Here is a 22,247-nt window from a genome sequence, read left to right as displayed (position 1 = left end):
GAAAAAACAGCATTTGGAAATTCGTGGAACTCGATGAACTCAAATCTCCATTAATTTAAGCAAGTAACACTTGTTCTCAGTGACAGTGTCTCCTCGTGTCGCACACACCTTCCTCTGTCGGTCCATTTGCTGGATGCTTCGGAGTGGAGTTTAGGTTTCTACAGAGAATTTCGGAGCTAGCCACCTGGTCGCCCTCTTAAAAAAAAAATCAGTTTCTGTCATACTGTTTTATAAATCCTGTCTCCCTAATAGAATTTCTTTTTGACAAGCTAAACAAATGTCCTCAAAGATGTTGTTGACATTTATAATATACATAGATATCAACTTCTAACTTGAATTTATATATCATGCGGTGTAATTTGGGTTATAATCCCATTATATTCTGGGAAACTTAAGCTATTTGTTCTCTGACTTTAATTTCATATTTACATGGAGAATTTAAATATAAAAATAAAGGAAAAGCAACTTTTTTCTATTTATCAGTTGCAGATCTTTACTGCTTTTGGAAACAAAAGTTTGACCTGACAGTTTGACCTGACGGTTTGTCCCTTCTGGTGTGATGATTCTGACTCTTGTTTCAGATGAGTGCAGACTTTTTTCTTTTGTTTTAGATTTGTGGGTCTATGAGTGAATCCTTTCCATGTTCTTCCCTGTGGCTGGAGCTATGCATCGTAGCACTGCTGAGGAGGAATCAGGACACATGATGCGCATGGCTTTTCTCTGAGAATTTCAGTGGCCTGGGCCTTGAGGGAGTTAGTGTGTAATCTGTACCTAAGGATTCTAGTGCCATTATTAGAACCAGATTTGCTGGTCCGTTTGCAGCAGACACATGGAGCCTGTAATTTCTATTTGTTCCACATATTTGAATGTGTCATCTATTAGAGGTGCTTGGTAAACATTTATTGTGAAAGATCCAAGAGTTTCCACACACGTTTTCTTTTCCCCTTTCTCTCCACTCACTAAAGGGAAGGTTGGATTCTTGGTAAATTCGTAGCAGTAAGTGTCTAGAATCATCTGCCTCTAAAGGACTGTAATAGTTCAGTATTCAATGTGTTCGTCCTTTTAATGGAAATAGGCATACTCAAGGAAAAAAGAAAAATTGTTGTTATTAAAGATTTAAATGTGCCCCAGGGGCCCTCTATTAAGGCTCTGTGGTGTTCCTGTGATCTTAAAACTCTAAAAGACAATGTGAATTCTGGAGCAGGGCATGCTGTAGTTTTATGGCTAAACTGCTCTAAGAAAACCAAGCTTTAAAAGGGCAGAACAACATAGTTACAGACATTCATCGGCATGCGATGTTTTCTCTTCTTTTATAACTGCTTTTACCAGGTCTGCTTTAGTGTAATTCTGAGTTGCCTGGTCTAAGTCATAGAGAAACAGAATCTGGTACGGACTTAGCCCCTTCAGAAAAGAAGTGGATGAGTAAACACTCCTGATTAATGCTAACGAAATGACTCATAATTTTGATTTGTTCATTTGTCAAATATTTCTCTTTTCATGTTAATCTTTTTTCTGAAGTTGAAGTTGTCCCAATCCAGACTAAATAGTATAGATTTTGCTGTCTTCTAGGCTGAGCCACATAATATAGAAGAATTGCTTTAATATTCCAGGCTAGAATATTGTACCTGTTCCGATGTGTCCACTGACTTGTGCTGCTATGAAAGCAGTGACGATGTCTGGATGCGATGGCATTTCTTGATGGAGCAGAGGTAGAGTGGCTTGTTCTGATGGCTCCTCAGTGCCTCGTATGTACACTTCTTACTGAAACAATAGAATTTAAGGACCCCATTGACTGAAATCTCTGTCTTATATAGCCTTAGACTATAAGAGATATTAAAAATATGAAGTCAAGTTTTAGGCAGTAAGCAGACTACAGCAGAAAACTGTACTAGCTTTGCAAAGAGTTATTGTAAAGAAGTGACCTGGTGCTAAGACGGGAAAGTGAATAAGGAAGGGGAGAAACACAAGATTATTTTATGTTCCTGTATATCTGAGAGAAATAGAGTTTTTAAAATTAAGCCTATTCATATGGAAATTTGAATTAAAAAGATAGTTTTAAATTTATAACATGATTAAAGTTAAGATTATTGAGTTTTATCTAATACCAACTGGAATAATAAATATATTAATTATGAGACACATAAAGCAGAGTAAATGTCCATTTGTGTGAGAATGAAGATGGCTGTTTTCCATATGGCCTGCTAAGTGATGAATTCTTTACAGAGTGGAGAAATTGAAGTGTGAGGGGTGCTTATGAGTTTAGATGCTCACAGTAGATAACTAAGACAGTGGCAGATTGCTCTCCATAACTCACGTGGGGTTTCAAAGGCTGCAAAGTGTTACAAGCCACAGAGACCAACCTTCATACTTGACTAGATATGAAGGAAGAGATTAGGTGGTAAATTCCAGGTGGTTGGAATGCCCTAGGAAAACTCAGAAAACACCTGCCTGATGGGGATTGGATGAGTGTGTTTTATCCACTTATGTAGTTTCTCATCAATTCTAGATCACTCGTTAATAATTTTGATATGAATATTTTTGGGTTTACACAAAAAAGACTTTTGGGTTTGTATAAAGAGGTTCAGGATTTTATTAACTAGTGGGAACAACCTGTGAGTAAACTTACTAGGAATCTGGATGGTGTTAGACTGTATGTTCTGATGGGGAAATTTTGGGGTTAGCAAAAAAGACTATGGTGAACTATGGATTTGGAGTTGAGCTAGAATTCCATGAAGCTTTATATTTGTATAGCCTCAAAATACCCCCCAGTAAAACTGTAATGGTGCCTTTTACTCATTTAACCAAATTGCTTGATATTTTCTTATTGGAGGTGAAGATTAATTTTCCCTTTGAAAGTAGGTGTGATTGGAGACTGTCCTACTTAGGGTTTCTATTGCTGTGAACAGATACTATGACTATGGCAACACTTATAAAGGAAAACATTTAATTGGGGTGGCTTATAGTTTAGAGGTTTAGTCTGTTGTCTTGTCTGGGAGCATGACAGGATGAAGGTAGACATGGTGCTGGAGAGGTAGCTGAGAGTTCTACATCTAGATCAGCAGACAACAGGAAGAGAGAGTGTCACACTGGGTCTGGCTTGAGCAACTGAGACCTCAAAGCCCACCTGGTAATAATTAACTCAATCCCATGTGTACAACAAATGTGAGACATGATTACATTGAAACTCTTATAAAGTACAAGATATGTACTTCCATAAAGATACATTCTATAGATTAAGGAAGCCGACTCAAGGTAAACAATGTATATGATAAGGTCTGGGGGAGGCTAGCACCATAGATTGACTGTGATAAACAGGCTTAATACAAGGGTCTGGGGGAGCCAGTGTGGCTTAGCCATACAGCTACAAATTCCTCTCCTTCTGCACAGGAAACAGGTTCTACACTTTTCTCTTTGGAGAGACAACCCTGCATGTTTAACATCCCTGGTTCCCCTGTCTATGAGCACAAGTGCCTATATGCTTCCTATACTCTGAGGTCTGATGTCCTCTTCTGGGCTCTGCTGGTGCCTGCACATACCTGTACATACATATAAACAGATACACATAATTAAAAACAAATCAGAGGTGGGGGAAATTTGGGAAGGCTTCTGGTATGTAAAGGGCCTACCTGGCAAAGTCTATCAGATTATAAAGGAGTATTTATGCAGCCAGCAGCATGCTTTACAAACTAATATATGCCAGATACTGTCTTAAAAATGCAGTGTGACTGACAGACAAGGTCTTGGTCTTCTGAAGAGTTCACGCTAATAAAATGACAGCCTTTCTATTACTCTTTGGAAATATAAGCCTCTTGGTAAATGAGAATTGTTTTGAAATAAATAAAGTCTTGAATGATTATTTTAAATGTCTTTAAATACATCTAAATAAGTTTGTGTGTGTGTGTATGTGTGTGTATATATATATGCGTGTGTATTTTTAGTGTGCTTGATCAAACACTAAAGTAAGCAAACATTTGGAAAATGTTAACAGTTAACATATCTTTCTTGTTTTTCTAGTTTTAAATGTTACAATTTTTCAAATTTAATTTTTGGAAATCTTGGGAAAGGGAAGAAATGGATAAATTCCAGATGGTAAACTGGAAAATTTCTTCACTGGGGAACTTTGGGAGTTTATGTTTTTACGTAAATTAAACTCAGAGTTGAAGCATGAGGTTAGGTTCAGTTTGTGAAGCTCAGCAGCTGATGATGACTCCTGTTTCCATCTGTAAGCCAGGGGGCCCCGAGCAGCACTGAAGGCCACTTCATCCTACACCACTGCTTAGAGTTACAGTATCTTCGTAGTTTGACTGGAACTCAGCTTTGGAAGGGAATGATTCCTGTGCCTGGGACAGTCTGTTGGGAGTTGTTTATTCTCTTTGTCCTTTTCATGTTGTGGCTTCAGATGATCTTGCCTGACCTGGACCAGCCTTCACTGCAAGGTCACTGCAGGCTCACTGCAGGCTCACTGCAAGCTCACTGTAGCCCTCACTGCAGGCTCATTTGGAGTGGGTTCTACTCAGGGGTTTGAATCCAGAAGTGGAGGCTGTTTATAGTTGGATGAAGCTTGTCAATGGCCTGAAGAAGTCTTTTCTTAATCCTAATCATCCCCTTTGTGCAAACATCCAGTTAAAAAGCAATTAGGTGTTTAATCCAGTGAAGAACTATTAACAACAGACAAGATTAGCCCAAGTTAGAATGAAGGTATTGTGGAATAAGATGGTTTAGAATTTTTTAGAAGCCATGTTGAAAAAGCATATGGGAAGCTAGGGCATGTAATCAAAGGGGAGGGATATAAGAAAACTACATTGTATATAGATATGAAATTATTGTTTTACTTTTAAATAAAAAGTATTTAAAAATGTTACAACTTTATATCACTTTCCTTCACATTTTTAAATCTCTCTGTCTCCGTCTCTGTCTCTCTCTCACACACACAGAAAGAGAGAGATAGATTGATATTGGGGGAGAGACCAAGGAGTCATGGAAAAGATGAGGGTGCCAATATTAATTTTCAGATTTTGTTCTTGAAAAATTTATAAATGCATTCCGCCATCCAAAATTGAATACATTGTATATACAGAATTAAATATTGTTGTAAATTCTATTTGCTCTATAATAAAGAGCAAGTAACTTCATAGCTACCTGAAAAGCATTATGATTTTAATACTTTATCATTCTCAATAATTCAATCATAATAATTTTTGGCTTTTATTGCATATTTGTTATGTGCCGAGCATTAGTTTATATGCTTCATGAGTATCAGCTAGTCTGCAGCACAGCCCTGTCAGACAGATACGGTTTCATGATGGAGAAGGAAGGCAGTGCCATTCAGTGGTTAAATGACAGGCTGTCTGAGTCTCATTTTCTCTGTCACTAACTAGAGAGTGTTCTTGGGCGATTATTTAGTTCTCTATGTCCCAATATTCCGATGCTAAAATGAGCTTACTAACACACATTATTATCATGAAGATTAAGTATAGTCTTTAAATGTATGTGACATGTTTAACATAGGTAAGATTTCCTAGACGCATTGATCTCCATAGAAGTATTTATTGTTACAGCAAACTACTACGTACTTTGATAAAGCTTCTCCGCCTTTTCGCCTAGATGGTATTTTACTAATTAGTGTGAGGAGAAGCCATGGTGAAGGGAGCTCATTTCCTGAGTTGTGGGGCCATGTGTATCTTATACCTGTGTATGCTAGTGGCTTCCAGAACAATGATTGATATACCGGAAGTAGATTTAAGATGTATTTGAATATGTAGGTTGATGAAATGGATTATGATAGTATATTTACATCAAAGTTGATTTTTAACACATTTACGTTATTTCCTGTTGCTTGTTGGAGAAGACTTTATAGGTAGTTTCCATTTCCTCAATTTGTATGACCTTTACATATATCTTGCCAAATATAAATGCTAAAATGGTCAACTTTTTTCTTATCTGAACAGAATGCCACTTAGATATTATAAAAATCTCTTTTAAGTTCTTTCCCCTTGTTTAAATTTTTTTTTTCTTTTTTTGACATAAAAACAAACCCAGGCAAACATTTTTGTGGTTAGCTATTGAAAGAATTTTCTTTAACTTCTTTTATCATTAAAGAGGGGAAAGTAGATAAGAATGGGTATGTTTCTCCAGGTAGAGTAGAGTTTGGATGGTCTGGCCTGTTTTGTATAATTATGTCATCTGCATAATGGTGATGCAAGGGGAGTGTTTTTATGTAATGGATGGTGTGCTTCAGAACCAGAAAAACCAGTGACTAGTTTATGGTGTTATGTAAATCCAGCAGGTTCTGTAACCTGCTGTGGCCATTGAATAAGAATGGTCCCAATAGGCTCATTTATTTGAATGCTTAGTCGCCTGGGGAGTGGAACTTTATGAAGGGATTAGAAGAAGGTTAGGAGGTGTGGCCTTGTTAGAGGAAGTGTGTCACTGGGGGTGTGCTTTGGGCTTTCAAAAGCCCAGCCCAGGCCCATTGTCTCTCTAATTGGCTGTATCTCTCAGCTACATCTCCAGTACCATCTGTACCATCACCCTCCCTGCCATTATGATGATGGACTAAGCCTTTGAAACTTTGAAAGCTAGTTCCAATGAAATGCTTTCTAGAGTTGCCTTGGTCGTGGTGTCTCTTCACAGCAACAGATCACTAAGACGACATTCAGGATGATTACTTTGATGTGCAGTAAACTTTGTTTCCAAGACAATTGTTAATAGTTTACCCTCTCTGACTATATAACTATGAAACTTGTGGAAATGATGAGAAAGACCAAGAAGTTGTTTGCATTTGACCCTCACTGAAGTGTTGCTAAGGCTTCTAATGAACAAGCCGGAATTTATTTGCAGATTTTGTGCAACTCAGTATTTTCCTGGGCCCTTCATCAATGCATCCTAGTAGTAGCTTTGAGCTTCGTGCATATTCTGGGATAATATACTGTTCTCATTTGCTTCCACTGTAGGCCCTGAAGAAACAAGAAGCTAAAGCAGATGAGAATGAGGACGTAATGAAAAACAAGCTACGGCAAACTGAAACTGAGAAGAGTCATGTAAGACCTTGAAAGTTAGCTTTGGATCAGTTTGGTGGTTGGGGGTCATTGATACTTGTTGAGCACTGTGAAAAGTGTCCCTGAGATCACCTTGTAGAGCATGCTGGGGGGAAGAGGTGGTTTACAGCTCTACCTTCACTCTTGAAAGCACACATAGTTCATTTGCTGCCATGTCATCTTGGATCTCTCTCCTTTCTGAGAGTAAGCTTTCTATTTCCTTGCTGGAGAACACTGAAAACATTTGACTGTTGAAGGGTTAGTCAGGAAAGACCTACTGTGTGAAGGCCAGACATTTTGTATGTATTCATTTTCTTTATAATAGATAGGTGTAGTTTTGCAGCCCAGTTTTGAAAATACCCTCTGTTTTAGTCACCGTCTGTGACTGTGAAGAGCCACTATGAACAAAACAACTCTTATGAAAGAAATCATTTTATTAGGGGCTGGCTTACAGTTTCAGACAGTCCATTATCATCATGGCAGGGAGCATGGCAGCATACAGGTAGGCGTACAGCAGTAGCTGAGAGTTCTGCATCCTGATCTGTAGGCAGAGATAATGACACTGGGCTTGGCGTGGGTTTTGAAACCTCAAAGACCACCCCCAGTAACACATTTCTGCCAGTAAGGCTACAGCTACTCCCACAGGGCCACACCTCCTAGTCTTTCTAACCCTTCAAAACAGTTCCACTCCCTGGTGACTAGGCATTCAAATATGGGAGCCTACAGGGGTCATTCTTACTCAAACCACCACTCCCTGCATTCTCATGAGTTGGTAAGGCCCTTTCATAGAGAGCACAGTACACAGAGTCTGGCACTTTAGCTCTAAAAGGGGATTCAGAGGCCAAACAAACTCCCAATTTTCAAACAAGTAGTTTTAAGATAAGCCCAAGATAAGGAACTTGGAAGGAAAGTTCCTGATGTTAGCCCAGTAACCGTTTTCTATCCTTACCTCCTGAAAGAACTTGACATTCTCTGTGGACTCTACTCTTGCTTCCACACTCCTTATTATTAAGAACTGGATGGGGATTTGAAGAGACTATTAAAAATGACTATTTTAGAGATGAATTGAGGCCCGTGGTGAGGGTAGGGGGTTGGATCAGAGGCTTTATGCAACTCCCTTTATGTTAGCTAATTAACACAATTTTAATGGAAGTCAAATTTGTGTTTATGGTGAAATGCCCACCCTTTCCCACTCACTATGAGCATCTCCTGGAAACTATTTTGCTGTTTTCTTCTTAAGTTGAGGCCCATTGGGCATATTTTGTTCATTGGGCACAGTTATTTTATGCCTCATTTTACACGTTTTTATCTTGTTGGAACTTAGCTGGAACAGGAATTGGAGCTCTCTCGAAGGCTGCTGAATCAATCTGAAGGCAGCAGAGAAACACTTTTGCATCAGGTGAGTCTATCAGACTAAGACAGTCTGCTGTTTTATTAAATCTGGATGGAGTCTCCTCTCTCAAATGTCTTTGTGAGAAGAAAAAAAAAAATCTAGATCTAGAATTTTTTCCCCTAGGGCATGCATGTTAGCACGGAATGCAGATAGACGATTCAGAGAGCTCGCAGAAAAGCCAGCCCTGGTTTCCACTGTGACAATGTATTTTGCTGACTGCTGCTCTGACTTCGTACTTATCTCTCTCAGCAGAACAGTGTACAAGTACCCTGGATGTGTAAGATAAAATTTCCCAGGAGCTTAATTTTATTCAAGGAGGCACTGGAGAAGAAAGAGGATGGAGAAAATATGTTGAACAGACCTTTGAATGTTTAAGTTACTTTGAATACATCACTGCCTTTGCTCTTATGGTCAAGATGCTGCTGGCTCCTTTTAACCGAAGATAAGGCTTAGTTTTTAGGTATAATGCTTTGTGGCTCATTAGCCTTAATAGGAGTTGGGGGCTTCTGCTATCTAAAGTTGAGTAACTTTAAATGGTCATCTTACATATACTGGATAAGGGTAGATGTGTTTCTAACTGCCAGTCTCCTTATGTTTACTAAATCAGATCATGCCTCCTTCTGTTTTTTGATGTGATTTCAATTTTCAACTACATGTTATGCTATTTAGGCCAGGGTGTCCAGTGTCATAGGCTTTCAGAAGTCCCTGAGCATCCTCACAGTGGCACTGAAAATGCATCATGGCACCTGCTTTGCAGAGCCTTTAAAATGTTAATTGACTTGTTTGTAGTCAGTGATCATGTGGAACTACTGTTGGCAGAGTTCAGAATTTGTTTTCTGGATGTTGGTATTTAATTCTATGCTGATTTCTTATATTAAGTGCCTATTTGTAATCTTTTTTCAGTTTTTGATGCAAGAGATTTCTTTGCAGGTTGTCATTATGATTTTGGCCATGTTGTTTTAGCTTTGCTTACTTGATTTTGGTTTTTGGGGATGTATTTGTTATGTGGTACAAAATTGGCCAATCTCTTTGTATACATATCAAGATGAATAAGGCATTTCCTAACTTCAGAAGCTTACATGTCAGGGGTCTACGGATTTTCTGAGGTCTATTTTGATATAATATGCTAAGTCATGATCCCTTCATTTGAGTTTAATTACCAGCATAGCATGTTTTCATGATAGAAAACAGATAAAGATTAAGAAAATAAATTAGAGGTGATGAGCAGTAATGAGGTCAAATACAGATGTATTTGAACCAGACATGATAGCACACGCTTGTAATCTTAGAACTCAGGACTCTGAGGCAGGAGGATTGCTGCAAGAAGCTAACCTGGGATATGTAAGAAAAACAGTTTAAGAAATTAAAATGTAGTTAGATTAGTGTGTTAGTCACTGTTCTGTTGCTGTGGAGAGACACCATGGCCATGGCAATTCTTATAAAGGGAAGCATTTAATTGGGGCTTGTTTCAATTTTCAGAGGTTTAGCCCCTTGTCATAGAGGGAAGCATTGCAGCATGCAGGCAGACATGGTGCTGGAGAAATGGCCCAGAGTTCTACATGCAGGTCAGAAGGCAGCACAAAGAGAGAGACACTGGGCTTGCCTTAAGCTTTTTAAACCCCAAAGCCCAGCCACCCCTATTGACACACTTCTTCTAACAGGGCCACATCTACTCCAAGGCCATGCTTCCTAATGCCACTCCCTAAGCATTCAAATAGATGATCCTGTGGGGGGCATTCTTATTCATACCACCATGATTAGGATGTTGCTTGGTGGTAGCACACTTGCCCGCCTTTAAAAGGTTCTGGAATTCATTGAAGTTGCCCTTGCATCAGGCTTCTACCCAACTCCATAAAGCCCCCCTTTCCAGACATCATTGTTAGCACTCTCCTCACCTCCCAAACCTATCCCTCAAGTTCCCACGCCCATCTGCTCCCAGTCCAACCAGGAGATCTCTTCTATTTCCCCTTCCCTGGGAGATCCATGCATTCCTCCCTTGGGTCCTCCTTGTTTCCTAGCCTCTCTGGGTCTGTGGGATGTAGCATGGTTATCCTTTACTTTTCATTTACTATCCACTTAGGAGTGAGTACATACCATGTTTGTCTTTCTGGGTCTGGGTTACCTCACTCAGGGTGATTTTTTTTTTCTAGTTTCATCCATTTGCCTGCAAATTTCCTGATGTCCTTGTTTTTAACAGATGAATAATACTCCATTGTGTAAATGTACCACATTTTCTTTATCCCTTCCTCAGTTGAGGGACATTTAGGGTGTTTCCAGGTTCTGGCTATTACAAATAATGCTGCTATGAACATAGTTGAGCAAGTGTCCTTGTGGTATGGTTGAACATCCTTTGGATATATGCCCAAGAGTGGTATAGCTGGGTCTTGAGGTAGACATATCATCCTTGCTTTAGGTTAGAGAGTGGTAAAGTCCAAGGATGTAAAAGAAAGTAAGGTACTCATTCATTTTGTGAGCAACTTGTGCAAATATCCTATGGTAACCTTCCTATTTGCATAACTCAGATTTTCTCTGTGAGGCTTCCTGGGTCTTACTGCAAGATACACAACAATGTTGAACCTGGGAGCTACTTAATAATTATCTCAGACAGTGGATACAACTAGATGGTTATAATCATTTGGAAATAGAGACATTATGATAAAAAAAATAAAGGTTTTGGATTAAATTCCTAGAACTACAAAGGAAAAAGTAAGAGGTGTTAAGGTTGTTTGTCACCGTGGACACAGGGAAGGAAAAGACACCTCTCGTGAAAGGAATGGTAGATGGAAAGCATGGAATAGAAGCCTTTTCTGCTGTGTGTGGGACAGCCTGGGGATTAAGCTGGCTTTATATGGACCACAGTAGCCCATTAGAAACAGACATTTTCCCCAGGAAACAGTTTGTAATAATCTGTAAGTCTATTTGCTTTTTGCTTTTGAACTTGGTAACAGTTTGATTTTTGACTTCATGTTTTTAGGTGGAAGAATTGCGTACTCAGCTTACGAAAGCTGAAGGGGACCGGAAGGGTTTACAACACCAAGTAGCCAAGCAGCAGCCGAGCTCCCAGGATGATCAACGAGATGACTGGAGGTTTAGAAGAGGTACAGTTCTGGATGCTGGATGTGTGGCTTCTCATCCCCAGAGGTGCACTCCTGTCATGCCTCATTAATCTTTCCAAATTTCTTAATCATCCATGAGGTTTTCAAACAAGTTGGCCATATTCTAGAGTCTGATTTGGATGTCTCTTCTGCTTGATTTCTCAACCTATTTCTCTTGTCAAACCTGCTTGTCTCATGGGCATTGTCTACGAAAGAACATCCCCCAGGTTGTGGTGAAGTTTTCACTTTCTCTCTTCTCCTTGCCTGGGTGCTTTTGTAATTAAGTTGTAAACGTGCCTTTATTTTATCTTTTCTTTTCCCCCCTAATTTGTAATATGTGAACCATTAATATTCGGAGCCTGTTATCTGGAGATGGGAGAGTGGAATCCAGTCTCAGCGTGCTTCAATAGTGATCACAGTCCAGTGCAGAGGCATCTTCATTACTTAGCTCATTTGCCTGTTTCTGGTTCTTAAAGCTCTTCCACGGACATCCATGCCCCGAACCTTCCTAGTTCTTCTTCTGCCTTATCTGTTCCTTTGTTCACGTCCCGTGTTCAGAGGTTGGTTTTGCTTAGTGTCCTCTTGATGGCTTTTCATATTTAGTATTTCTCCGGAGAAGCTATTTAAATCCTATGCTTTAGCTCTCACCTGCTAGCACCAGTCCTGAGTCTGCTTCTACTCAATCTCTGGACTTCAGCCGAGCAGATGGAGTTGCTGGTTGTTTTTACATGTGCTCATCCACAGACTGTGCAGTCAGCAGATTTACAACCGTTCCATCCTCTCTTCAAAGCATGTTTTTCTAATGCCTTTGGAATTCTGTCCTCCAGGATTATGTAGGTGTATGACAGCGCTTTCCATACCTCTGTGGATGTGAAGTGTCTTGTTCCTGCCTTGTGACATAGTATTGACCGTGCCTTGTCTGGTTTTAATGATGCTACTATAGAATGCTTTCTCTCTCGGTGATGATTGAAAAACTAATAAAACAAACTGGTGCCAGGTAACCACTAGAGTAAGAGAAGTTTGCTATTTCCTGGGGTTTTACATTTTACCCTTCTTCCTTTTTTTTTCTTTTTTCTAGAATTCTCAATAATTTTGTATCAACAGCTGAAAAAAACTGGAAAAACTGTTGTTGCTCTTTGACACATAACATATATTACTGGTCTTCATGTATTCATGTACCTAAAATGTTTGAATTGTGGAAACTGTGTTGCTAGTTTTGGAAGGAAGTTTCCCATTTTACATTGTTGAGTTGGCTTTGTAAAGAAACTGACAGCCATAATGATCTGGAAACATTAAATTTTTCTTCATTTGTACATGGTATTGTACAGTATAAATAAGTTCTTGCTGAAATGAAATGTTTTCTAAGTAAAAAAGCAAAATTAGACCCCTTTTCTCCTTCCTATCCTGATTAATGGTTTCATTCCCCAATCTAGATACTTCAGCCTACAACACAAAGGAACATCTGGAATTATTTTTTTTTCTCCACTCATTAATTGGTCCGTACCTCCTGTTATGTATCTGTCTGCATCTCTCTTCTTTTCTTCTGTATTGTGAGACAAGATTTTACTCGCTAGGTCAGGCCAGCCTTGCAGTGGGGATCACCTGCTGTATTTGCTGGCTCCTGGGATTACAGGCACTTGTCAGTCATGGCTTCTGGTAGCTCTCAGATCTGTCAACTCTTTTTTCCTTATTCCATCACCCCAGCTTTGACATGTGTCAGCTCACTTGTCCTTCCATTTTAACTTGCCTTGCTGGGCTCTGGCTCCCCTAAGCCTGTCTCCTATACTGCTACGCAGGGCACCCTTCTAAGACAATAGCTGTTTGTTTTCATAACTTCACTACAACCTCTCACTAAAGTGTGTAGGATTCTTACCAGATAAGAAGTATTGCTTACTCCCTCTACATTATCTCCCTTACTCGTGGGACTATTCTAGGGAGAAAGGTATGGATCACTTCAGTGATTAAAGAAAATAAATGCATTTCTCACAGATTTGGCAGCTGGGAAGTTCAGATGCAAGGGCTACGTGTGGTGACAGCCTCACTGTATAAAAACACAGTGGATGGCATTACGTGATGAGAAAAGACTGCCTAGATGGAGAGGCAAAGGCCAGACAGCATGTCCAGTGTGTGCTGGGAAGAAGGGGAGAGAGAAGAGAGAGCTATGAGTGAGAATGAACATAGAGTCAACATGACAATGTTCATTTGGGAGAGGCAACTAGCAAAACCGTTCATAACAAAGTCATACTCCCGATGGCTAACACTCCCTAGCACGGCATTAACCCATCCAGAAGAGTGGAACTCTTAGGAGGTAGGCAGGTCTTGAAAGTTCTTCATCTTGATGGCATTGCAGTAGCAGGCTTCAGCATGAGTTTTTGAAGGACCATTCAAACCATAGGTAGATGTTAATCTGCTTCCACAAACTTGAGTTTCTAATTACTGTCCCATAATGATATGAGCATCATCCCTGACAGAGTGTAGGTAACTATCCTCTGGATTTGTAAGGAGAGCATAATTTTTCTTCTATTTTATTGTTAATGTTTAAATATTTGAATTTTGTGAAATATTTTATTATACAAGAAACTTGTATATATACATATGTATATTTATCCACATTGGTATTTTATGTGTTTAAAAATGTTATAAAACATTTGGTGTGTATCTGTTCCAAATATATACATATTTTATGAAGTTTTATTTATATATACATTTATGCCTATGTATTTTATATAATATGTTGTATTGTATACTTCCTACTATATGTTCTTGTAGGTAGCCACACTAATGTTATATGTTTCATGAAAAAAATTATATAATTATATTCCTGAGGCTTGTTATATATATGTATAGTATCCTACATATACTTATTTATAGTATATTTATAAAATTTATGAAAACATGTGTCTATGGAGGGCAGGCTAGTCTTGAACCTGTGATCCTCCTGGCTTAGCCTCTTGAGAACTGGAATTAACTGATGTGTATGACTACCTGGCTCATTCAAATACTTGTTATCTAACCTGCAAGATTAAATCTTGCTATCCCTTAGTTTTTGGGAAAATTGAAGGTCCCAGTCCCTGCCCATATGTGAGCTTCCTGCTGCCTCTGTCTCTTCCTGTCCTTGTATTTGTTAATTATTCAGTATGAAGCTACCTGAATATTAAATCCTGTTGCAAGCTGGACTCTATGATGCTTCGTTATCCAGGGTAACACTCCAATGCCATCTCTCTTAGTTTAGTGAAATCTGTATGTATTGTGTAAGTATAGCTTTAGTTCCCCATTCTCACTGTGTTTTTTTAAATTGTCATCGGTCAGGCTGTTCTTATGCTATTGAAGAACCTGTATGCCTTCCCTTTCAGTGTGTGGTTTTGAGACCTTTACTGTTTCTCAAGTTGGAATGTAATTTGTAAATTATCTACAGATTTGATTTGGTCATATTTACTTCACTCCTTTTCTAGAAAGAAAATTATTGGGAAAACAGTGTTGAATTGTTAATATATATTCTAATTGCTAATATTTTAGAGTAAAGGAAGCATTTTTTGTGTTTTTCCATTCTTATAATGCAAGCTCATTGTCAGTGGGTTTTTATGTTGTCCATCTTCATATGTGAAGAAAATGATAAAATGTCCTATGTCTCAATGACCAAGCATTTAGTGTTGAATTAAATAATTAATGTATATTGTTTAGTGTTATAATTTAGGGTATAGCCTTCAGGATTAGGGAGAATTAGTGAACCAGCAGTCAGTCTTACAGAGATTGAGGAGAATCATTTGTTGTTTATATGTAAGAACAACATTTCACTGTGTAAGCCTCAGTAGCATCAGCATATAGTAGCCTGGTTTAATTCAGTGTTTTTGCTTTAAAGTTTGCAAATAATGTAGCCACACAAGGAATGTAGTGAATAAAAGGTATAGGAGTTTTCTGAAATAAATTGTATTAGAAATTAGGAAACACTGAAAATATCACTATGTCATAAAATATGATGGCATAGCTGCCTGTGTAGTTTTGAGAAGTATTTAAGACTTGATGCTGTGCTTGATTTAGACTGATACTGTACTTTGAATTTAGCTGATTAGCAGGGTGCTCATGCATGTGTGGGAACCATGAGACCTGAGATGGCAGATTGGAGAAATCTGCAATGCCTGATGAGTGGATTATGTTAGCTAGTACATTAAGACCCAAAGGCTTAATAGTAACTGTTGGACAGTAGACTCTCCTGTGAATAAAGAGTAACCAAAGAGCTTTACATTTGCCTCTTAAGGGGTAGAGCGGGAGAAACAGAGTCTGGAGAGGCAGATGGCGGAACTGCGGGTGCACCTGAACTTCAACGCCATGGCTTCCGAGTTAGAGGAGGTGAAGCGGTGCATGGAACGGAAGGACAAGGAGAAAGCCAGTTTGGTGGCCCAAGTAGAGGTGACGTCCATCTTTAATCTACATTTGGAAGACAGTTTTATTTACTGGAATTGCTTAAGGAAATTTAATCCAAAGTTGTATAATTTTGAGAGCTACTTTTGGAGGTAAATGATATAAAATGAAGCTAACAACTACTTGACTCCTATACAGCACCTCCTTAGAGTTTATATTTTCTTTGGGGATTCCAAAATGAAGTCTTTTTTAGTTTTCTTCATTATTTCATAGTGAAAGCCTTTTCTCTTCTTAACCTTGAAGTTAACTTTTGGTCCTGCATGCTGGAAGGGTTTTCTTCTCTGAGATAGCAGTGATTTATTTTGGGGAAGAATGTGCCCGATGGCAGAGTGAAAAGAACCCGGTGATGTCTCTTCTTTGGAACACTTCAGGTTCCCATATCTATAGCTGTTCGCCTGAGGTAGTGCTGTGATGCCTCCAGGAACTGGAGTTGTGGGGTGCTCATGAATATGTGGTAACCCGTGAATGAAGCAAAAGCAGGCAGCTGCCATTTCCTGTGTGTCTTTTATCTAGCTTAGATGAGGTAATTATCAGAATATATTAAAAATCAAAGAAAAGGACCTCATGAAAGGAAATAACTTAATTCTAATTCTAATTATGCAAATTAGATCAAACATAGTTGGCATATTTGGAAATAGATATGTATCAGCTCTCCCCCTGCATCTGTTTATTAGTGCAGTTGTCTTCTAATAAGTTGCCGCATTTGAAGAGTTTCCATAATTATAATGATAGGTAGAAAATTGATGCTCACAGCTCCTGACTTTGTGTAACCCAAAGGAAGTACTGAACACTTCTTCAGCCTGAGTTTCTCTTTTATCTGTCAGCAGGCACTAAAAATACCTTTTAGATTTCATTCAAGATTTAGATCATAGAGACAGTAAAGATAAAGAAATATTGGCATGCTCTTTCTTCAGCTTCCTAGATGTTTAATAAATCCCAGAAATAGCTCTAGTGCAACAATATGACTTGTGAAATTTGCTTCACGGGTGTCAGTGTGGCCCCTGGCCCTGCTGATGAAAATGCCAAAATAGATTGTTTGACAGAAGTTAAGAAAAGCCAAAGCAAAACAGCAAATTTCAAAGGTAAAAAAAAAAATTAACAAAAACTGCTGTAGTTTTAGCCAGGGCTTGTTCTTTGTTCCCTTCTTCCCTTTCTCCCTAGTTTCTCCGTTTTTGTTTTTCTTAAAAATTGGATGGTGGTGGGGGAAGTCTTGAAGTCCATGGGCATTAAAAAATGGTTTATAGTAGCGTAACTGTGGTCTCAAGGAGCCTGATTCTCTGTTTCTAACTTAGTCATCATCCATGGGAGTGATTTTCATATAGGTTAGGACTGGTTGTGTTAGGGTTTGGTTTGCAAAGCATTGGAGAGAGGCTTACTACGTTCTCATACCCAGTATCGCTCATTGTCAGTTGCATTTCAGGCACTCTGGAAACATTGTCATGTTGTGTGGTGTGGCCCCCCCCTCCCCCATTACCTTTAAGAAGACATTGCAAAGAGGCAGCATTCATTTCCAGGAAAAATAGTTTTACATACAGCTCCCTGCTTCTCTGCTCCTCCATCCACCCCCTCCTTTTGAGACATGGTCTGTCTTTGTAGGCCAGAGTGGCCTTAGATTCACTGCATAGCCCAGGTTGGCTTCAAACTCCTGCCTCAGCACTCTAAGTGCTGGGATTTTAAGATTTTTCTTAACCTTTAACAATAAAATGAATCAAGTTTCTCTCAGTTGTCTTGGATTTAGCAGTACTTCTGATTACACCGTGTTTGTCATACCCTGTGGTTCTGTTCTCAAAGTGATGTCTAGTCTTGGCTCTGTGAGAAATAGAGGTTATAGGTTACTGAGGTGTAGCTGCTGACAGTTGAGACTACCTCTGAAATATAGTCAAATTCCATTTAGTGTTCGGGTGTTTTAAAAAAATGTTAGCTAATTTGGGATGTTGGGCTATTGTTACCTTATGTACTTTATAACCGAATAGGAATTAATCTCCTTTGGTTGCTTGTGTGTTCTGTGCGTGTACCCGTGTTTGGTGTATGTACCTATTTATATGTTTGTGAATGTATTTTTGGTGGTGTGTGTGTGTGTGTATGTGTGTGTGTGTGTGTTTGTGTTCATGCCAGAAGTCAACCTTGGGTGTGTTTTCTGTCCCACAGTTTCTCCATCTTATTTTTTGTACTTTTAAAAACTGTGTCTATAGTTTTAAAATCCCTCCCTCTCACATTATCATGTCTGACGATCTTGCTACTCTTCTAGTCTTGTTTATGCATCCATTTCGGGGTGGGGGGGAGACTGTTTCACAACAGATTTCTTGATATTCTGACTTTTAAAATATCTCTCCCCTCTTGGCCGGGTGGTGGTGGCGCACGCCTTTAATCCCAGCACTCGGGAGGCAGAGGCAGGCGGATCTCTGTGAGTTGGAGGCCAGCCTGGGCTACCAAGTGAGTTCCAGGAAAGGCGCAAAGCTACACAGAGAAACCCTGTCTCGAAAAACGAAACAAAACAAAACAAAAAAAATATTTCTCCCCTCTCTTCCGGGATGTTCCTTGTGCCATAGATGCAGGAACTATAATATAGAGATATCTTTGCGGTCCCACCTGTAGACAGTAGATGGAGTCACCTGTTGACTTCTGGGAGAAGGAGAATTAGCCTCTCTTCTGCATGAGTCTCCTCCATAGCAGCTGGCTATCTGTGAAACCACATACACACAAACTGAAAAATGGACTTGGCAAGTTGTGTGTGTGTGTGTGTGTGTGTGTGTGTGTGTGTGTGTGTGTGTGTTTGTGTTTGTATGTAAAACAATAAAAGAAAAAGGCTACCAACTTCAGAGTGGGGGGATGAGGCAGATTTGAGGGAAGGTAGCCAGGAGTAGCTGGAGGAAGTAGAGGGAGGAGGGAAAGTGATATAATTCTATTTCAGTTAGAAACATTAAAAAACTAAAATTATTTGTTTGTTTATTGTGTGTGTCCACATGTGCATATACACAAAGTGGGTAGAGGTCAAAGGACAACTTGCAAGTGTCATTTGTTTCTACCATGTGGTCTCAGGGATGAACTCAAGTTGTTAGGCTTGGTGGCAAGGCCCTTTACAAAGCCACAGAGTCACCTTGCTGGTCCTCCACTGTGTGTTTGAGACAGAGTTGCTCACTGTTCTTGAAACTCTCTGAATTAGCTAACCTGGACAGTGTCAGGGCTACAAACATGTTATTGTGCTTGTCTTCTACTTGGGTTTTGGGGTTGAACTCAGGTCCTGATACTTACACAGTAGGCATTTCCCCTCTGAGCCAGTACTTCTTTACTTTTTAAAGATCAAATATGTTAATCCAAAGTAGAGGTACAAAAAGATTATTGGCCAGTGCAAGAACATGTATGTCATAGTAGTCCTTAGAATTTTTGTTGTTGTTGTTTTGGTTTTCTTGAGACAGGTTTCTCTGTGTCGCCCTGGCTGTTGTAGAACTTACTTTGTAGACCAGGCTGGCCTTGAACTCAGAGATCTACCTGCATCTGCCTCCCAAGTGCTGAGATTAAGGTGTGCACCACGAATGCCTAGCTAGTGCTACCACCACCTGGCTTAGAATTTGTTTAATCATCAATGCTATTTTTTTTTTTAACCACGGCTTTCATATAGTTCTATAGAATCTCATATAAAATCTTGACAATAACATTTTTTTCTTAAAGTTCCCAAATTTCCGTCCTTTATTTTGCCTTTGTTCCTCTATCTTTTTGAGGAAATCGTAGTCTTCCCTCCCCGAAGCCTTTTTGGAGTGTAGCAGACGTAAGTGACAATCTCTCCAGCTGTCTTTTGTCCACATCGCTAATATTTTTTATTACTGTCTTTACATTGGCTTAATTTGATCTGGATATATTCCTTTATAATTTCAAAGTAGGTCACAATAAAGTGGAGCTACAAGATTAAGCCAGCAGCCCCGTCACCAAGACAGAGTTGACGCTAATGCTTTTATCTTGGTAAGACATCATGTCAGAATATCGTCCTCTTATCTGGAGATGTGTGTTTCTGTGTCCTGCCGTTAAGTGATCCAGGTGACTGGCTCCCATCAGCAGTGCAGCTCAGCAAAGAGCAAGGCAGGAGAGTGCTGGGTCATCTACTTAAGCCGTGGGAGCCTGTGGACATTTTAAGCGACTATCATGCATCTCTAATTGTCTGCATCTAGGTTTTGGAATTGGAAACCAAAAACTTGCCTGTTGAAGACAGAATGAGAGGCAGTGATGTCTAAAAGGCCATGCGTTTGTGGCTACAGTGAAGTTTCTAGCTCTTTCATCTGCTGTTACAGGATTTCCTGTCTTTTCTCCCATAGTGTTTTTTTTTTTTTTTTTTTTTCCTCTGATGTTGCTTGTCTTGTCTTTCTAAGATTGGCTCACTGTATTTTCACTCTGATGTTCATTATTTTGTTTCCTTTTGTTTTGATATTTTACTGTGCACAGATTTTGCTGTGGGCAATCTACCAGTATGTGTTGATGTTAAAATGCAAACTTGTAGTGTAGTAGGAGGTCCTGTGTGGGTGTGGGTTAAAATCACATTTGCTATCTGTGCCCTACTGTACTACTACACAATGTATTAATCTGAATTATATGCTCAGTTACCATTTGTTGGTGAAGGTAATTATAGGAAAATCTTTTAGTAATTTTGAAAGCTAATGTTTGTTGTTCAGCCTCTTTTTTTTTCCTTCCTTCCTTCCTTCCTTCCTTCCTTCCTTCCTTCCTTCCTTCCTTCCTTCCTTCCTTCCTTCCTTTTTGTGGTGTGTTGTGGAATCATCTTTTTGTACACTGTGAAGATATGTCTTTGCCAAAGCACCTTCTGATTGGTTTAATAAAGAGCTGAATTGCCAATAGCTAGGCAGGGAAAGAGGTTAGGTGGGACTTCTGGGGACAGAGCGAGCTCTGGGAAGAAGAAAAGGGAAGTCAACAGCCAGATGTAAAGGAAGCAGCATGGCCGTGCAGAGTAAAGATAATAAAGCCGTGAGACAAAAAGTAGGTTTATAAAAATGGGTTACTTTATATTGTAAGAGCTAATTAGTAACAAGCCTAAGCTATTGGCTGATCCTTTATAATTAATAAGTTTCCATGAGGTTATTTGGCAGCTGGCAGTTGGAACAGAAAAATCCACCTACAGTGGTATGTGTGTGTGTGTGTGTGTGTGTGTGTGTGTGTGTGTGTGTGTGTTATGTATATGTGTATATGTATGTATGTATGCCTAGGCTAACAGAGACCATCAAATGTCCTGTTCTATCACTTTTCACTTTTTTCCCTTGAGAAAGGGTCACTGAACCTGGAGCTGGACTAGAGGCCAGCGACACCAGTGATCTCGTCTCCAGCTTTTTATGTGGGTGCTGGGGATCTGAACTTGGGTTCTCATATCATGCTTATGCAGCACGTATTCAGAGCCACTTCTTGAAAGCATGTTGGTTTCTATAAGAGCTGTTAATCTTTGCTTTGTCCTACCATTGTATCGGCTTTTGTTATTGAGAATATGTATTTGAAGCAGTTATTTTCTACTGTGAGATAGCAGTGGAAGTATCTCTTGGAAACCCCAAATGTGTTTGAGTTTATATAATCTGTGCTTCAAATTCTCCCTGAGAATGTCAATCTGTAAATGCACAGAAAATAAGAGCATTTTCCCCTTCTTCTAAACTCAGGTTGAACCTCATTAACCTTGATGGGTTATTTGTATTCATAAGAATTCCAAGTACCCTTGATCAGTGATTCCCCCTGATTTAATCTCTGCCTCCATCTTCCATTAATTTAACTCTTCATGAAAAAAAATTTGACTTTTAAATTCAGTTAAGAACTTGAAAGAAAATAAGAAAAAAACCCCACCCAAATTACACCAAGCTGCTGAACATAACTTAGATTTAATGTTGAGAGTAATAATGGAGTGACAGCTGACATTATTATTCATAAGGAAATCACTGAGACTGTAGTTCGAGAATGCACTTTTAAAAAAGAGAAGGTAGTAAACAAACCCAAACCTAAAACCATATTTTGCCTACCAGAAACAGAGAAGTCTGGTTCTTAGCAGAAGGTCTTTTGAGCTGTTTCCTGTACAGATCTGCGGACTTAGTTGTGAAGTACCATGCTTAGTAATGGGATTCTTGGAGACAGAGGTCTGAAGACCTTTATTACTCTGCATGTAATTCCCTGTCTAAAATCTTAATAACCTTTTCCCAATCCAAATGTATGTTGTAAAATAAGGCACTATTCCTAATTTTTAATACTCAAGATCTATTTTCAAGAAAACATAGAGGCCAAATTTATTGAACTTGGTAGAACTTAGTGTACCTCTAACCTTGTGGA

General features: G+C 39.2%; 1 protein-coding gene across 14 annotated transcripts in view; it reads left to right on the top strand.

Annotated features, from left to right (window-relative positions):
• The window catches only part of Cep128 (centrosomal protein 128), a 355,586-nt gene that overhangs the window by 75,208 nt on the left and 258,131 nt on the right, over positions 1–22,247 (top strand). For all 14 annotated transcript variants that reach the window (XR_013044433.1, XR_013044434.1, XR_013044435.1 and 11 more), the window contains 4 exons: positions 6,954–7,040; positions 8,362–8,436; positions 11,405–11,528; positions 15,781–15,932. Coding sequence is in view for 10 of the 14 variants with exons in the window: in XM_016005823.3 (XP_015861309.1) it covers positions 6,954–7,040; positions 8,362–8,436; positions 11,405–11,528; positions 15,781–15,932 (438 nt within the window). In the remaining 4 variants the exon portion in view is untranslated. The remainder of the gene's footprint in view (positions 1–6,953; positions 7,041–8,361; positions 8,437–11,404; positions 11,529–15,780; positions 15,933–22,247) is intronic.

The sequence above is a fragment of the Peromyscus maniculatus genome, chromosome 14 (genome assembly GCF_049852395.1).
Source record: "Peromyscus maniculatus bairdii isolate BWxNUB_F1_BW_parent chromosome 14, HU_Pman_BW_mat_3.1, whole genome shotgun sequence".
NCBI lineage: Eukaryota > Metazoa > Chordata > Mammalia > Rodentia > Cricetidae > Peromyscus > Peromyscus maniculatus.
This window is presented reverse-complemented; position numbering and strand designations above follow the sequence as displayed.